At 33.6% G+C, this 16,852-nt stretch overlaps 2 protein-coding genes across 2 annotated transcripts; one reads left to right on the forward strand and one right to left on the reverse strand.

Moving 5' to 3' along the window:
- The first annotated feature begins 3,492 nt into the window (after positions 1-3,492).
- LOC143047877 (uncharacterized) lies at positions 3,493-9,794 on the forward strand. Its single transcript, XM_076221200.1, has 3 exons — positions 3,493-7,482; positions 7,782-7,888; positions 8,705-9,794. Exons 1-3 carry the CDS (start codon positions 4,200-4,202, stop codon positions 9,488-9,490), a joined length of 4,176 nt encoding a protein of 1,391 aa, XP_076077315.1. The 5' UTR covers positions 3,493-4,199; the 3' UTR covers positions 9,491-9,794.
- Positions 9,795-10,789: 995 nt separating this feature from the next.
- Positions 10,790-16,599, reverse strand: LOC143049240 (uncharacterized). Its single transcript, XM_076222946.1, has 2 exons — positions 16,484-16,599; positions 10,790-11,689 (listed from the first exon to the last, which is right to left on the reverse strand). Exon 2 carries the CDS (start codon positions 11,686-11,688, stop codon positions 11,005-11,007), a length of 684 nt encoding a protein of 227 aa, XP_076079061.1. The 5' UTR covers position 11,689; positions 16,484-16,599; the 3' UTR covers positions 10,790-11,004.
- Between the last annotated feature and the right edge of the window lie 253 nt (positions 16,600-16,852).

A 16,852-nucleotide genomic window follows, 5' to 3' on the forward strand; every position in this document is an offset into this window, starting at 1 on the left:
TATACTAGTCCAGTGATAATGAACGCCATACTAATTTCCAAATTGTACACAAGAAACTAAAATTAAAATAATACAAGACTAACAAAGGCCAGAGGCAACATTTATTGTAGAATGGTTTTTGCTTTTCATTTATTTTTGTTGATCTTATTTGCAAAATCTGGATGAATTTTAATTCCCCGAGGGTATCACCAACCCAGTAGTCAGCACTTCTGTGTTGACTTGAGTTATCATTGATATGTGTTCATAATTATAAATTATCTGTTAACAAAACTGCATTTGGCAAAACATATATAGAAATTTTCGGTCCTCAAATCTCTTCAACTTCGTATTTTATTTGGCGTTTTTGACATTTATGTCATTCGAGCTTCACTGATTAGTCTTTTGTACACCAAACGCGCGTCTGGCGTAAATATAACATTTCAATCCTATTGTCTATGATGAGTTTTTTTACAACCAATGTTTGCCACTGCTGGTAGAATTTTAATTTTCCGAGGGTATCACCAGCCCAGTAGTCAGCACTTCTGTGTTGACTTGAGTTATCATTGATATGTGTTCATAATTATAAATTATCTGTTAACAAAAAAGAATTTGGCAAAACATATATAGGAATTTTCGGTCCTCAAATCTCTTCAACTTCGTATTTTATTTGGCCTGTTTGACATTTATTTTATTCGAGCTTCACTGATGAGTCTTTTGTAGATTAAACGCGCGTCTGGCGTAAATATGAAATTTCAATCCTAGTGTCTATGATGAGTTTATTTAGAACCACTGTGTGCCACTGCTGGTAGAATTTTAATTTCCCGAGGCTATCACCAGCCAAATAGTCAGCACTTCTGTGTTGACTTGAGTTATCATTGATATGTTCATAACTATAAATTAACTGTTAACAAAACTTTGATTTTTTTAAATACTTAGGATTTCCTTCAGGAATAGATTACCTTCATTGTTTTTTACAAAATTTTAGGAATTTTTAGTCATCAAAGCTTTTCAACTTCGTATTTTATTTGGCCGTTTTAACATTTTGTTGATTCGAACGTCACTGATGAGTCTTTTGTAGACGAAGCGCCCGCCTGGCGTAAATATAAAATTTCAATTCTGTTATCTTTGATGAGTTTATCTATCCCTATATAACTATTCAAAAGTTATTATATGCACGAATATTTTAATAACAAAGAAATCCTTGATCCAAAATATGTTTAAATGTCAATTTGATATACTTCGCTTCTCTTTAAAAATACCTGAATTAAAGCAAAATAAAACTAGATTTGTAATTGCCAGCAATAACGGATGGCACCATTGTCCCCCATTGCCAGGTGAAAGGCAGTCATTTTGAAAATTCTAAAGTCAAAAAATGCATCTACACATGCCAATTGACATTCCTGTAAAGTTTCATTAAGTTTGGAACATTTTGATTTTTTTTTACTTTTTTGCTGTTTCCATGGTGACGGTTACCATTTTAAATTCCAAAGATAAATGATGACATTGGCGACGTCGTTGAGGGTGTCATATTAAAAGTATTTTGGAATGACTTAAACAATACCTACGACGAAAGACTACCAAAACGTGGTGTGCAGAGTGCAGAAAGCTTACAAAAAATACCTACACTATGATATTTCTTTTTGGACCTTTATATTATAGATTATAATAGCTCATCACCTTTTACATAAGCTTTGGATTTCAAATATTTCTGCCACAAGCATCACTGAAGAGACATGTATTGTCGAAATGCGCATCTGGTGCAGGAAATCTGGTACCGTTAATGTTTTTAATAAGAATTCATAAGAAGTTATAAAAAATACATTAAAGTTGAGCTTGAAGACAGAAAAATTCAAATTTTGTGTTGGTATTAGTGTTTTTTTTTATTTTGAGAATATAGAAACCTAATGATGACCAATATTTTTTTTTTATGAATAATAGACATTTCGAAAACTAATCGATACTGACACTTACACCCATGCCTATAGGACGACTGGTAACATTTTTATAAAGGTCATCTCAAGCTGTACACTGTCCACCACAGGCATTTACATTATAGGTATGTATTTGAATTAACATTTCAAATACTGTTTATAAAATAAAGGCAACAATACTAGTAGACAACCGTTGTTCAATAGTCAAAAACCGAATAAGAAAATAATAAACCAACTTAAATCGAAGAAAATACATCAACAATAAGAGGAAAAAAACTGTCATATTTCTGACTTGGTACAAAACATTTTAAGAAAACAATGTGGGATGAACCTGGTTTTATGGCCAGTAAAACCTCAAGCTCATATGGCAATGTTAAAAATAACGTTAAAATATTAACACTGTACAGTTCAAACTAACACAAATAGGTTTAAACACTTAGCACAGAGAAATACACAAATACAGGATGTAGAATATACATATTTTTTAATTGGCTCTGTTTAGTTCCTGTATATTGACCGATATTCACGTTGTACTTTGGTTTTATCAAACCAATATGGGAAGAGGACTCGTTTAAATTATTTCAACTTTACATAAAAACAGACAGATGATAAGATGCAGTTGCTGCTGGGTCTGATATATCAACAAACTCCCCGAAAATACATAAATTTGACTATTGACTGTTGGCCATCTAGTAAGTGCTTCAATTTTCTTTTAAAAACAAAGAAGATATTCATACATTTATCTCATCATAAATGGTTACAAACATGAAAACAAAAAATCGGATTCGTTAATGGAAGCAATTAGGAAAACTTGGTGGAATATCATAATTTCTCTATAAAAAAAGTATCTCAAAACTAATGAGGGCACTCAGTGTTTAAATATCAGACTGCAAATGAAGAAAAGCTATTACAGAATTTACATGTTTTACGTGCAACCAATTTTTTTTTCTCGAGTTTTGTTACTAATTTCTGGATTAATCTCCACCAGAAACGCTTACAGTTCAGCTTTTGAAAGCAAAGAATTGAAAAAGATGGAGAGCTATATAACTTAAAAGAACCTAAAAATATAACCAAAACACCTGTGGTCCACTTTGTCTAAGGGAGTCAAAACCTTAGTTTCTTTATAATTTCAAAATATATCAATGTACAATTTTAAAAAGGATTGTTATATTGTTATAATTTTTTTTTTATCGGCACCGAGATACAAATTCGGTACTGCCTATTGAGCTTATGATACCTTCGCAGACTGATAGTATAATAACTGTGTTATCGACTAAGTGATGTTTTAAGTAAAAAAACTACACATTATCATTATTTTTTTCAAAGTGCTTTTCTTGATTTGCCGTCTAAGTGATATAAGGATGTATCTTCATTTCAAATAGATATGTGAGGATTGGGTATGAATGCCAAAGAGACAATTCTCAAGTCTATATACGTCTACCTTTACCTACTTTTATTCACAAAAAAAGTAATAAAACTATTAACCGAATATTCAACGCTATCATGTGATTTCAAAATAATATTTTTATAGACTCATTTGATTTTGTAGTATTAACATATGAAACAACAACAGCATATTCATCGACAACATCGTACACAACAGATCAACCGACAACAACGTACACAACAGAGACCCCGACATTAACGACTACAACAGATACCTCGACAACAACGTACACAACAGATCAACCGACCATAATGTACAGAACAGATACACCGAAAACAACGTACACAACAGATCAACCGACAATGATGTACACAACAGATACACCGACAACAACGTACACAACAGAGACACCGAAAGGAATGTTTACAACAGAGATCCGGACAACAACGTACACAACAGATAAATTGACAACAACGTACAAAACAGAGACACCGTCAACAACAAACACAACAACGTACACAACAGAGACACCGTCATCAACAAAAACAAAAACGTACACAACAGATACACCGACAACAATGAACACAACAGATACAACAACAATGACGTACACAACAGCGACACCGACAACAACGTACACAACAGAGACACCGAAAACAACGTTTAAAACAGAGTCACCGAAAACAACGTACACAACAGAGACACCAAAAACAACGTTAACAACAGAGACACCAACAACAACGTTCACAACAGAGACACCGACATCAACGTACACAACAGATCAGCCGACAACAACGTACACATCAGAGACATCGACAATAACGTACACAATAGATCAACAGACAATAATGTACACAACAGATACACCGACAAAAACGTACACAACAGACCAACAGACAATAATGTACCCAACAGAAACACCGACAACAGCGTTAACAACAGAGACACAGAAAGCAATGTTTACAACAGAGACCCGGAAAACAACGTACACAACAGAGACACCGACAACAACGTACACAACAGAGTCACCGAAAACAACGTACACAACAGAGACACCGAAAACAACGTACACAACAGAGACACCGAAAACAACGTTCACAACAGAGACACCGACAACAACGTTCACAACAGAGACACCGACAACAACGTACACAGCAAAGACACCGACAACGACGTACACAACAGATACACCGAAAACAAAGTTAACAACAGAGACACTGACAACGACGTACACAACAGAAACACCCAAAACAACGTTTACAATAGAGACACAGACAATGACGTACACAACAGAGACACCAAAAACAAAGTTAACAACAGAGACACCGACAACAACGTTCACATCAGAGACACCGAAAACAATGTTTACAACAGAGACACCGAAAACAACATACACAACAGAGAAACCAAAAACAACGTTTAAGACAGAGACACCGACAACAGCGTACACAATAAATAGATCGACAACAATGAACAAAACAGATACACAAATAACAACGAACACAACATACACACCGTCAACAAATACTTCAGATGAACCGACAACAAAGATCACAACAGATGATCTGACAACTACGATCGCAACAGATGAACCGACAACAACGTTCCCAAATGTTGAATCGACAGCAATGCATTATTCAAATGAACAGAAAACAACGATCACAACAGATAAACCAACAAGATTCACACCATTTGAACCGACAACACTGATTGCAACATATGAACAGACAACAACGACCACAACATTTGAACCTTTAACAACGGTCACATCAGATAAACCATCAACAATTTTCACAACTGATGAACCGACAAACATCATAACAGATACAACGACAAAACAGATCTCAGGAAATGAACCGACAACAATATACACAACAGTTAAACCGACAACAACAATCCCAACTGTTGAACCGACAACAATGATCACAACAGATCAACCGACTGCAACGACCACCACAGATAAGTCGACAACAAACATTTCAACATTTCAGCAAAACACAACAGATCAATTGACAACAATCAAAACAGCTGAACTCACAACAGAGATCATGACAGATAAACCGTCAACAACGTTTACAACATATAATCCGACAGTAACTATCACACCAGATGAACCGACAAAGATCAATGAAGATACAACCACAATACCGATATCTGCTGATATACCGATAACAACTGTTGAAACGACTTCATCAAATACTTCAGACGTATCGACAACAACGATCCCAACAGATAAGCCGACTTCAACAGATAAATCGAGAACAACGATCACATCAGTTGAACCGACAGTTACAATTAGATCAGCTGAACCAACAACAAAGATCACAACAGATACGCAGTCAACAAATTTCACAACATATGAACCGACAACAACGACCATAACGCTTGAACCTTTAACAACGTTCACATCAGATAAACCATCAGCAATGATCACAACTGATGAACCGACAAACATCATAACAGATACAACGACAAAACAGATCTCAGGAAATGAACCGACAACAATATACACAACAGATAAACCGACAACAACAATCCCAACTGTTGAACAGACAACAAAGATCACAACAGATCAACCGACTGCAACGATCACCACAGATAAGTCGGCAACAAACATCTCAACATTTCAGCAAAACACAACAGATCAATTGACAGCGATCATGACAGATAAAGCGTCAACAACGTTTACAACATATAATCCGACAGTAACTATCAATGCAGATGAACCGACAAAGATCAATGAAGATACAACCACAATACCAATATCTGCAGATAAACCGATAACAATTGTTGAAACGACTTCTTCAAATATTTCAGACGTATCGACAACAACGATCCCAACAGATAAGCCGACTTCAACAGATAAATCGAGAACAACGATCACATCAGTTGAACCGACAGTTACAATTAGAACAGCTGAACCCACAACAAAGATCACAACAGATACGCAGTCAACAAATGTCACAACATATGAACCGACAGTAACTATCACATCATATCAACCATCAGAGAATGCAAAAGATACAACCACAATACCGATCTCAGGAAATGAACCGACAACAGGACACACAACAGATAAAACGACGACAACAATCTCAACAGTTGAACCGACTACAAAGATAACCAGTGATAAGCCGACAACACACATCACAACATTAAAGCAAAACACAACAGATAAATCGACAACGATCAAAACCGCTGAACCCACAACAAATATCATAACAGATAAACCGTCAACAAATGAACCAACGGTAACTATCACATTTGATCAACAGACAAATATCATAACAGATACAAACACAATATCGATATCTGCAGATAAACCGATTACAACAATCACAACTGTTGAACCGAAAACAACATTCACAACAGTTGAATCAACAGCAAATAATACTTCAGATGAACCGAAAACAACGTTCACAACAGTTGAATCAACAACAAATAATACTTCAGATGAACCGAAAACAACGTTCACAACAGATGAATCATCAGCAAATACTACTTCAGATGAACCGACAACAACGATCACAACAGATGAACCTACAATTACGACCACAACAGATAAACCGACAACAACTACAACCACAACAGATGAAACGACAACAACTTCGACCACAACAGATGAACCGATAACAAGAATTACACCATTTGAACCAACAACAACGATCACAATAAATGAACCTACAACTACGACCACAACAGATGAAACGACAACAACTACGACTACAACAGATGAATCGATAACAAGAATCACACCATCTGAAACGACAATAACGATCACAACAGATGAACCTACAACTACGACTACAACAGATAAAACGACAACAACTACGACTACAACAGATGAACCGTTAACAAGAATCACACCATCTGAACCGACAACAAAGATCACAACAAATGAACCTACAACTACGACCACAACAGATGAACCGACAGCAACTACGACCACAACAGATGAAACGACAACAACTTCGACCACAACAGATGAAACGACAACAACTACGACCACAACAGATGAAACGACAACAACTACGACCACAACAGATGAACCAATAACAAGAATCACACCATCTGAACCGACAACATCGATCACAACAGTTGAATTGGCAACAACGATCGCATCTGATAAACCGACAACAAAGCTATCAAATGATAATCAAAAATCTTCCGAGGACGCAACAACTCGTATGTATTTTCTTGAATAAATTACGTTTGTAAAATTTTACGATTTTAGATTGAAATTAAATAAAACTTCTAGTATTTTAATATTTTCCATAATTGCATTGTTACATTTCTAAATGGAGACAAGACTAAACTTTTCAGATAGAGAATATAAATAATCAGGGTAGCAAGGTTTTATTTTTTTTTAAACGCCCGGGAACAATAATTCAATTTGTAAAGATGATAGGTCCAACGGCAGTCATTGACTATTTACATGTTAACTTACGTTGACTTCTAATGTACTGAATGATTATCTGTTTCAGTTTTGATAGTGATTGTAGTGATATTAGTGATTACAGTTATTATCATTGCCGCCATACTTACGTTTGTATGCTGCAAATACATATGGCAAAAAGGAAAAGCGAAGAAGGTTAGTCTACCAAAATTATAATTCTTAAGAAAACAGTTGTGCTGAATTCTGATTAAAACCGGGATACCACATCCTAAGGAATCTAATGTTTATGGTAATGCTGTTTATCCATTTAAAAGGCGATCCATGTACAGTTAACTTTTTCTTGAATAACCATTTTTAAAGTGATATTTTTTTAAAACCGTAGTATGATCTTTGAATATTCTTTTTTTACACTTAATCTGGTGTACGATCTGATAAAAACTTTAGGTCGGGTAGGACATAATTTGATTATTGGCTGTAGGTTACCTTTCGTTAACTGCCAATACTCTTAGTTCAGTGTGTCTATGTCTTATATGCGCGTGTTTATTGTTGCAACCGTATGTTTGTTATACTATATAGTTTGATTGTCGTCTTATTGTTGTCGAACCATCCAGTAGTATAAAAGAGAAAATATTGGATGGTTAAGACCTCGGAAAACAATAATGGTTAATAAGCGTATTTGTATTCTGATATCGGACATATAAATGTGCATGGAGCTTTTTCGCAATAATTAATTTCATTTTTACTCAGTCATCAAAAATCGCAATCGTAAATGCAAGCAATAATTTCTGAATTTACAGTACCGAAAATATTTGTGTGTTAATGTGACTCGTTCAATAATAGACATTAAAATTATGATTTGCAGTCACTTACGTGTTTGGTAGTCATAAACCTGGTTACGAAAACTTTTAAGATGACATAAAACTTATTGATACTAGTTTGTTCAGCATTTTAAATACATAATTACTATAACAACAATTGAAGTAATTATTATTTCAAATTGTATTTTTACAGACGAAAACAATTCCACCAAAATCAGAAAAGAAACCCTCTGATAAAGGACAAGGACCTATAAACCTGGAAGCGGATAATAATTTGTCGATTCAAGATGACTTTAAGAACGTATCCCATAGTATTGCTAAACCTGTGTTCCCAATAATGTCACTTGGTTCATTACCACCAATCAGTGACCGTTTCACAGACAAATTGAAGAACAATGGAGACAAAGACGACGAAACAAATGAAGAGAAGACTAGAAAATCCAAAAAGAAAAAACGAAAGAGATTTCTTAAAGAAAACCAAGTACATGCATCTGATGAATGGAAAGGAAATATAGTTGTGAATTCGGAGGATATTAAAACATTTGAAAATGTCAACGAACAAGAAAATCAAAACTCTAAAAAAAAGAAAAAGAAGAAGAAAAAGTCAAAAGTACAGGAAAACAGCACGGGAATTGATTACACGACAACAACAAATGAACCACCAACACCAACAACAACAATCACATCAATTGAACTGACAGAAACACAAACAACAACGAAGATGATAAAGCAACCGACAACAATCAAAACAGAAAGATCGACAACCATAAACTTAGATGAAAAAACAAAAATCGTGGCTAATCCAACATTTGAAACCGTCAACGAAAAAGAATATGACAGCTCTAGAAAAAGGAAAAAGAAAAAGAAGAAAACAAAATTACAGGAAAATACCAAGGGATTTGATGAACTAGAGTATGATGACGTAACAAAAGACAGAATAACAAAAAAGAGACAAAAAAGAAACAAAAAGAAAAATTGAAAGAAAACACAAAATTTACTTCAGATCAGTCGAAAGATTATAATTTGTTATGATATAGTGTGCTATATTATATATATCTATTCTATACACGTAAATACTGTTGATGAGAAAGGAACAGTTTATATGTGGGCACTGTATTTTTTCAAATTGTTTACGACGTCTTTATATATAGTCCGTTAGATGTGTACTGAGAACAAATTTAGTCCGAGCAAAAATAGGCTATTTGTTATTTTTAAATTAGCTTTGACTAACCTTCAGTATACGTAACTGCTTGTTCTCGAAAATCGTTACTTAATGTTTTGTCTTTTTGTCTTTTTTTTATATTTTTCATGAGCTGATACACCACAATACAGTGGGCGCTATATGATCTGAGAAACATGTTTTTGAGCCTGAACAACTCAGGAGCCGGTAATTTAGTAAATATCGTTAGATTCTGTCTAGCGTATTTGTTTCTTCGTTTATTATTTTTATAAAAAAAAATGAGTTGGATTTTGCTTTTAATTTGACTCGCATTTGTCGTGCTGGTGTCTTATTTTTTTATGCGTATAAAAGGGCATAAATCTAGCACCGTGTTGAAGATCGTACAATGAGCATGTTCGTATTTTCTTGCATTCTCGTCCTCTGGTCTCAGTTGGATTCTGGTCTTATTATCAATCTACCACATCTCCTTGGTTTCATAATTTAAAAAAATAACATACCGATATCTGATATATTGTTTAGTTTTATAACTGAACAGTAGAAATATTTCATGCATGTTCAGGATGAAAACGACTTTAGAAGTAAATTAATATCTAAACCGACTAATTAATTTTTTAAATTATTTGTTAACGTACAAAGATATTTACATACCAAAGCAATTTTCTATTCAACATTCACATTAAAAAAAGGCGAAAGATAAACAGCGGGTATTCAAAACTCACAAGTCGAAAAAACTGACAAGTTGAACGCCATGGAAAAAAAGAATTATGTCAAAAAAACGAAAATGCCTATATCCTCAGAACACTACATTAGAAATGAAAGACTGAGCAACACAAACTCCACTTTAACTGGGGGTTGGGGGACCAATGTGCTCCGGCAGGTTGAGCAGTTTCTGTTGACCAATTCCACGTGTTGAGCAGAACTGTTAATAGTTTGACGGGTAACAACCTGCAATGAGAGCTCAAACTTTTGATATAGTTTCAACTGGTGTGGCAGCGGATAACTGTTTTCATGGTATAGTTGTGATGCTCAACATTGATGTATACTAACGCTTACATAATTTTCTTTCTAAAAACTTTTTTGTGAAAAAAACCCCAGAAGTTTTATTAAACATGTATTTAATTTAAGGATGTTATGTATTTATGATATAGTAATAATATTTAAACGTTGTATTATAAACAGAAGACGAACACTATATTGTTAATGCGTACAAATAGAACGAAATCTTGATATAATATGTAAATGAAGCATTTACGATAGGCTTCTTGCTCTGTCTCTGAAAGTCAGTCGCAATAATTTATCAAGATTTAACTATTTCAAAGTTTACTCCGAACAGCTGCCGTTCCATCAGCATAAGATTCATATATCATAATAGATTTATCCGTGTCACATGTTGATTTTATCACCGAGGGTTGATTCTGACAAGCATTTATCCATTTGTGAACGGCTTTATATTCTTCAGTATCAGGAATTTGGAAACCTCTATGATGTTGAAGTACTGGAAATCGCATAGCGAAAGGAGCTAGCATTATATCAGGCATTGCCATTTTGTCTCCACCGAAGAAAGTAGAAGAATCTGATTTAAATTCCATTAAAGTTTTTAGATTACTAAGTAATTCTGATTTGACACTCTCTTGAATGTTTTTGTCTTGTTTTAGCAGCATCCTGTAATAGAGAGGCGTGATCTCGCGAGAAATATAGCCACTTACTATTCTCATCTTTGCCCTATCAAGTGTATCCATTGGAAGAAGTCGATTTTGTTTGCCTCCATATTCATCTACAAATTCTATACATACATCAGACTCGTATACAGATTTGCCATTGGCTTCTATCACAGGTACAAGCCCTCTAGGATTCAATTGAAGGAACTCCTTTGTTTTTTCTTTGTAAGGGTTATATTCAATATAGTCAAATTCGACACCCTTTTCAAGCAAAGCAATCCAAGCACGCTGAGCAAAGGGACAGAACCAGGCACAATAAAACTTTAAACGGTTTGTCATTCTGAAAAAAGAACCAAATGTTTATGCAATCTATTTGAATATCTTTTATACACGTGTACTACATCATACTACATACTTATTATCGACTTATGAGTTTGAATATCCTGTTGGTATATTATGCTCTCTTTTACTATTCATGAAGTAAATTAAATGGTTTTAGATTTAAAGAAGACAAATTCCAGCAATATTTTTTTCTGAAATGATTTGTTTGGAATTAGAAGATAACTTAAACTCGAAGTTCAATAAGGAATCTTTGCTGGATTGCCTAAGGGACAACATCAAAAGATCAATGTAGGACAGAAAACTTAATTCACATAGTTTTTTCAAAGACCCCCCTACCCCCTGGTAACTTATTTGAAAAAAAAACGATTATCCAGTATGATAGCTGTTTCTGCAACCAGAAAATCAATTTAGGATAAAAAAAAAAAAAAAAAAACTTGCAGCCTCTTTAACCACCCTACCCCCAAACTATGTGAATTAAGTTTTTTTTATCCTACATCGATCTTTTGATGTTGTCCCTAATAGGGACACGAACTATATACCATACCTAGGCATAGTTTGTTCATCTTTCGTTAACTGTTATTAGTAAATTATACATGAAAATCTTGTTATTCTATCGATTATAAAACAGCTTTTTTTAAAGGTCTTTTGAAAGTTATCTGACCCAATACAAATTATAATTATTGCTGTTAGGTCCTTTAAATCATATCAATTGAAACACCATACTTATTTGCTATGTGAAAAGAGCGATGCACAGTATAACAAACTTGCTACGGAATCGTCTTATCCTGAATGTTTCCTTGGCAAAACGTTACTGCTATCAAGAAAGGTTTTGCACCAAGGCTATCTAATAGAAAGTTAAAGTTTTGAAGTGGTAAAGTTGAAGTTATCCTTTCAATATATTGTATAGAGACGATATGATTATTTGGTTGACTGTTTTAAAAGATAACTATGAATTTGTTCCAATTGTCGTCATCACAATCCTGTCCAATACATATATCTATCTATAGATATTTCTCTAAAGTGAAATAAACAAATGAGACTTAGGAGTTTACTTTCATCAGCAACACGATTGGTCAAACATTTGGGACATGAACTGCTTATGACAGTTTTAGTCGAGTTTACCTTTGACCATCGAGACGTAATTTTACGGAAGCTTATTAGGGACATAGAAAAAATAATATTGGCAGTGAACTTTTTTTTTCAAAGTCGAAATTTTGACTTTTCAAATCTCGAAATTTTGACTTTTAACTTGAAACTTTGACTTTTTAAAATCTTGAAATTTCGACTTTTTGAAAAGTCGAAATTTTGACTTTTTTGAAACTCGAAATTTCGACTTACAAATAGTCGAAATTTCCACTTTAAACTCGAAATTTCGACTCACGACTTATTTAAAACTCGAAATTTTGACTTATTTTAAACTCAAAATTTCAACTTATTTTAAACTCAAAATTTCGACTGTTTGTAAACTAGAAATTGAGACTTATTTTAAACTCGAAATTTCAACTTATTTTAAACTCAAAATTTCAACTTTTTTTTTAAATCGACTTTGATCCCAAAATTTCGACTGTTGAAATCTCGAAATTTTGACTTTTTCTAAGTACTTTTAAAACTTTGATGTTAGTATTCATACACAGTTATTACAATTTCAGAAGGAGTAGACATGGACGCAAATTATTAAAGCGTCATCCACACATTTTGGCAATTTATATTTTAAAATTGATTTTGTTCTTAAACTAAGATATGGATTAGCATTTGATACTGAATTCGGAAAGAACATGCATGTTGACAGATACAAAAATGTTTTCCCATATTCCATGTGTTTTAGTTCCCACGACACTCACTGTCATAGGATCGTCAGATCTGAGAACATTTAGCATCGCAGTTCAAAGGCCTGTTTGGTTTCCCAATAGCAAGTCATTGCCTTTGCCTTGTTTAAACAATGGTAAATCAAGTAGCCAAAAATGTCATGCATATTCCGGACGACAAATGAGCTGCTCGGTTTTCTAGTTTTGGAATTTTAAAATAATAATGGTTCTTTTTTCTGGACCATTGATTAAACTCTACAAAATGACATTCTTATGACCTTGTCTTTATATATATATATATTAGACTGTTGAATAAAAGTATGTCGTAATATAGGTGTGTCGGAATAACGGGGTTGTCTTGATACTATAAGTTATATGGTTCGCTACTGACCCCATACGGATCCATAGAGGGTTAGTAAAATTCATAGGGGGTGAGGCCGGAGCACTATATTGTCCGTACGGGGTCAATAGTGAACCGTATAACGAATTCATCGCACGCTGGACTTTTTCTGCTGCGTTATGTTGAAAATTCTAACATGACGTCCTTCAAACGCTTTGAGTACACACCCGTTTTAAAAAAGTCAAAATTTTTAGTTTAAAGTCGAAATTTCGATTTTTCATAAAGTCAAAAATTCGAATTCTAAAAAGTCAAAAGTTCGACTTTTCAAAAAGTCGAAATTTCAAGATTTTGAAAGTCGAAATTTCAAAATTTTGAAAGTCAAAATTTCAAGATTAGAAAAGTTAAAATTTCCCTGCTAATTTTTTTTTCTATGTCCCTAATGACGTTACGCACGATATTGCGTCCCAATTAGTAACGTCAAAATTTGACGTTTTACGTCGGTAATCGAGTATACTTTGTTCGTTTTGTTTGTAATCATTTTTGATCGATATGGTTACTTCAAAGTCTTGAATATGTATGAAATATTTCCTACTGGTAGTTACTCAAGCAAAAATAAACAATACAAAATAGGTATTTGGGTGAGAAAATAGTGCCTATAGTATATTATATAATGCGTTGGTCACCCGTTTAAATCTAAGAAGAGAGGGAAGGCAGGAAGCAATTCATGTTGCTTAAATAACATAGTTTTTGTGTTTTGTGCTGTTATCTTCTATCTTTTTTTAAATGTTGTTGGTTTTTTTGTGTTTTTTTTTGGGGGGGGGAGGGGGTGTGTGTGATGATAAGTGAAAGGATTTTAATGAAAAAGACTTCTATTGTTTACAACGGAGTAATTAAATCAAGAAAGAGAATGATTGCGTGAAAAAATAATTATATTCATCTGATATGTTTACAAGCTTTGTATGATATCGAGGTGTAACTCCTCAGGTACAACAATTTTACTGCTTCCTTTAATTTCAGCACAAATGAACCGTATTGCAGATGAATAGCAAATCGCAGTTCTACGCTTCACAAGTTTGAAAATAAACGGTTGATCTTTTATTCTCTCGTAATATAGCCCTTTCACAACTTTAGAATCTTGGTTAAATGAACAACCTCAGTCATCTGAAATATTTTACCTATTTATTGACAAATTACCATATGTTTTTTTTTTTTTTTTTTATTTTAGATAATTATTCATTTTCTATTTAATATTAACTACTATTATATATTACAGTCTGTTCTTATCGTGGTTTCTATGATTCTATCTATTTTCGAAATTTGTAATTTGGTTATTTTGTTTTGTCACATGAAATCGAACCGTACTTGTTATTTAAAAACAGTGAAATATCGTTCATATATCATGTGATAATACGAACTGCTTTCAATTTCGATGTCCAAGGAGGGTGATTGGCCTAATGAGTTCATATAAAGTGATAAAAAGCCTGCGGCGATTTTAAGATAAGCTCGTGGCGAGATTTGTTCGACTCCGATCCTAATCGACAGTTATTGCAAATATTTTAACTTAAGGTCGCCTGATGTTAGGCTTCTCCTACCTATGATGACAGGTCAATAAAATACAACAAATGTCGTTTATACATGTACATGATGTAGTTGAGTTTAACACCAAAACAAAGAACAAACTTTTAGAAATAATTTGAAAATACATATATGTTTAGCGTCCCGAATCGAAAACGTTCAAAACGTAAGAAAATTGTTCAGTGGACAAACTTGCAAGACATTTGATTTGTTAAAAAACGAAGTCATTTCGACTTAACAGCTTATCAAAAAGTATGTTATCGTATTGTGGGGTGAAAGCACAATTACGCAAAAGCACTATTTAGTATGCTACAAATAGAATATTTAATATAATGACGTTGAAACTGACAGTGTTTTGGTAAAAAGCGGCGAAATTCGACATTGGACAATCTTGCAAGACATTTTCCCGAAGCCAATGCGTTTTTATTTGTGGTGCGAGTGCTGTAAAATTACGGATTTGAAATGGTCTATCTAAGCACTTTTGTAGGAATAATTTATGAAAACAAAATTCTATATCATCTGATATTTTAAAAAGCGATAACTTTTGATAACTTACCATTTTCCGAAACCTGACCATGCCGAGGATTATTCATTTTTGAAAAAATCAGCTTTGACCGTTCCATCAACACAAAAAACAGCAATGCCATAATAAATTATATATGACGTTTATCATTCATGCGAATTTTCGCGGATTTGAAACTCTTTGTTAGACCACAAAAATTCCCGCAAAAGTTATTTTGCGAATAATTTGTTACGTCTGACACGCATATTTTTGACGTTTTGGCAACATTTGTATCATTATTTGAAACTATTATGAAAAGTTAGAGAATATTTTTTTATATTTTTGGAAACAGTAATACCTGCCTAATCTATGGATATAAATTTCATAAAGCTGAACTATTTAGATTTCATAGAAGAGCTATTTATCAAATTGCTCTGTCGCATTTCAATGCATTGACGCAATAACGTGCTTAACGTCAATACGCTTCCGTATAATTTAATTCTGGAGTGTATGTACGGTTAACAACATATGATCATATATTTCAAAACTGAATAAGTAATAAATTTTTACCTTAAATGATATTTTCCGTATTCAAGTCAATGGTTGTCTACTTTTTTCTGTAAATCTTCTGTTTATGTACTGTATTGTACAAATTGTGATGTGTTATGGTTGATAATATGTAGAACGTCGTTTGCTTATATACACTTATACCGTATTTACATATAGAACGACCTAACGTTCCACATTTCAACCTTGCTCCTATCTATATTTAAATAACTGATCATAACTGATAACACGCATTGTATACAATAATAACTCTTGTTTAAAGGGGCGGATCCAGGATTTTGGAAAGGCGGGGGGAAGCATTTAAAGATCGCCGAACTGACCGAGGCGAAAAAGTTTTTGGGACCTTTTTTGGGCTAAAAACATAAAATAAGT

The sequence above is a fragment of the Mytilus galloprovincialis genome, chromosome 10 (genome assembly GCF_965363235.1).
Source record: "Mytilus galloprovincialis chromosome 10, xbMytGall1.hap1.1, whole genome shotgun sequence".
In the NCBI taxonomy this organism is placed as follows: Eukaryota; Metazoa; Mollusca; class Bivalvia; order Mytilida; family Mytilidae; genus Mytilus; species Mytilus galloprovincialis.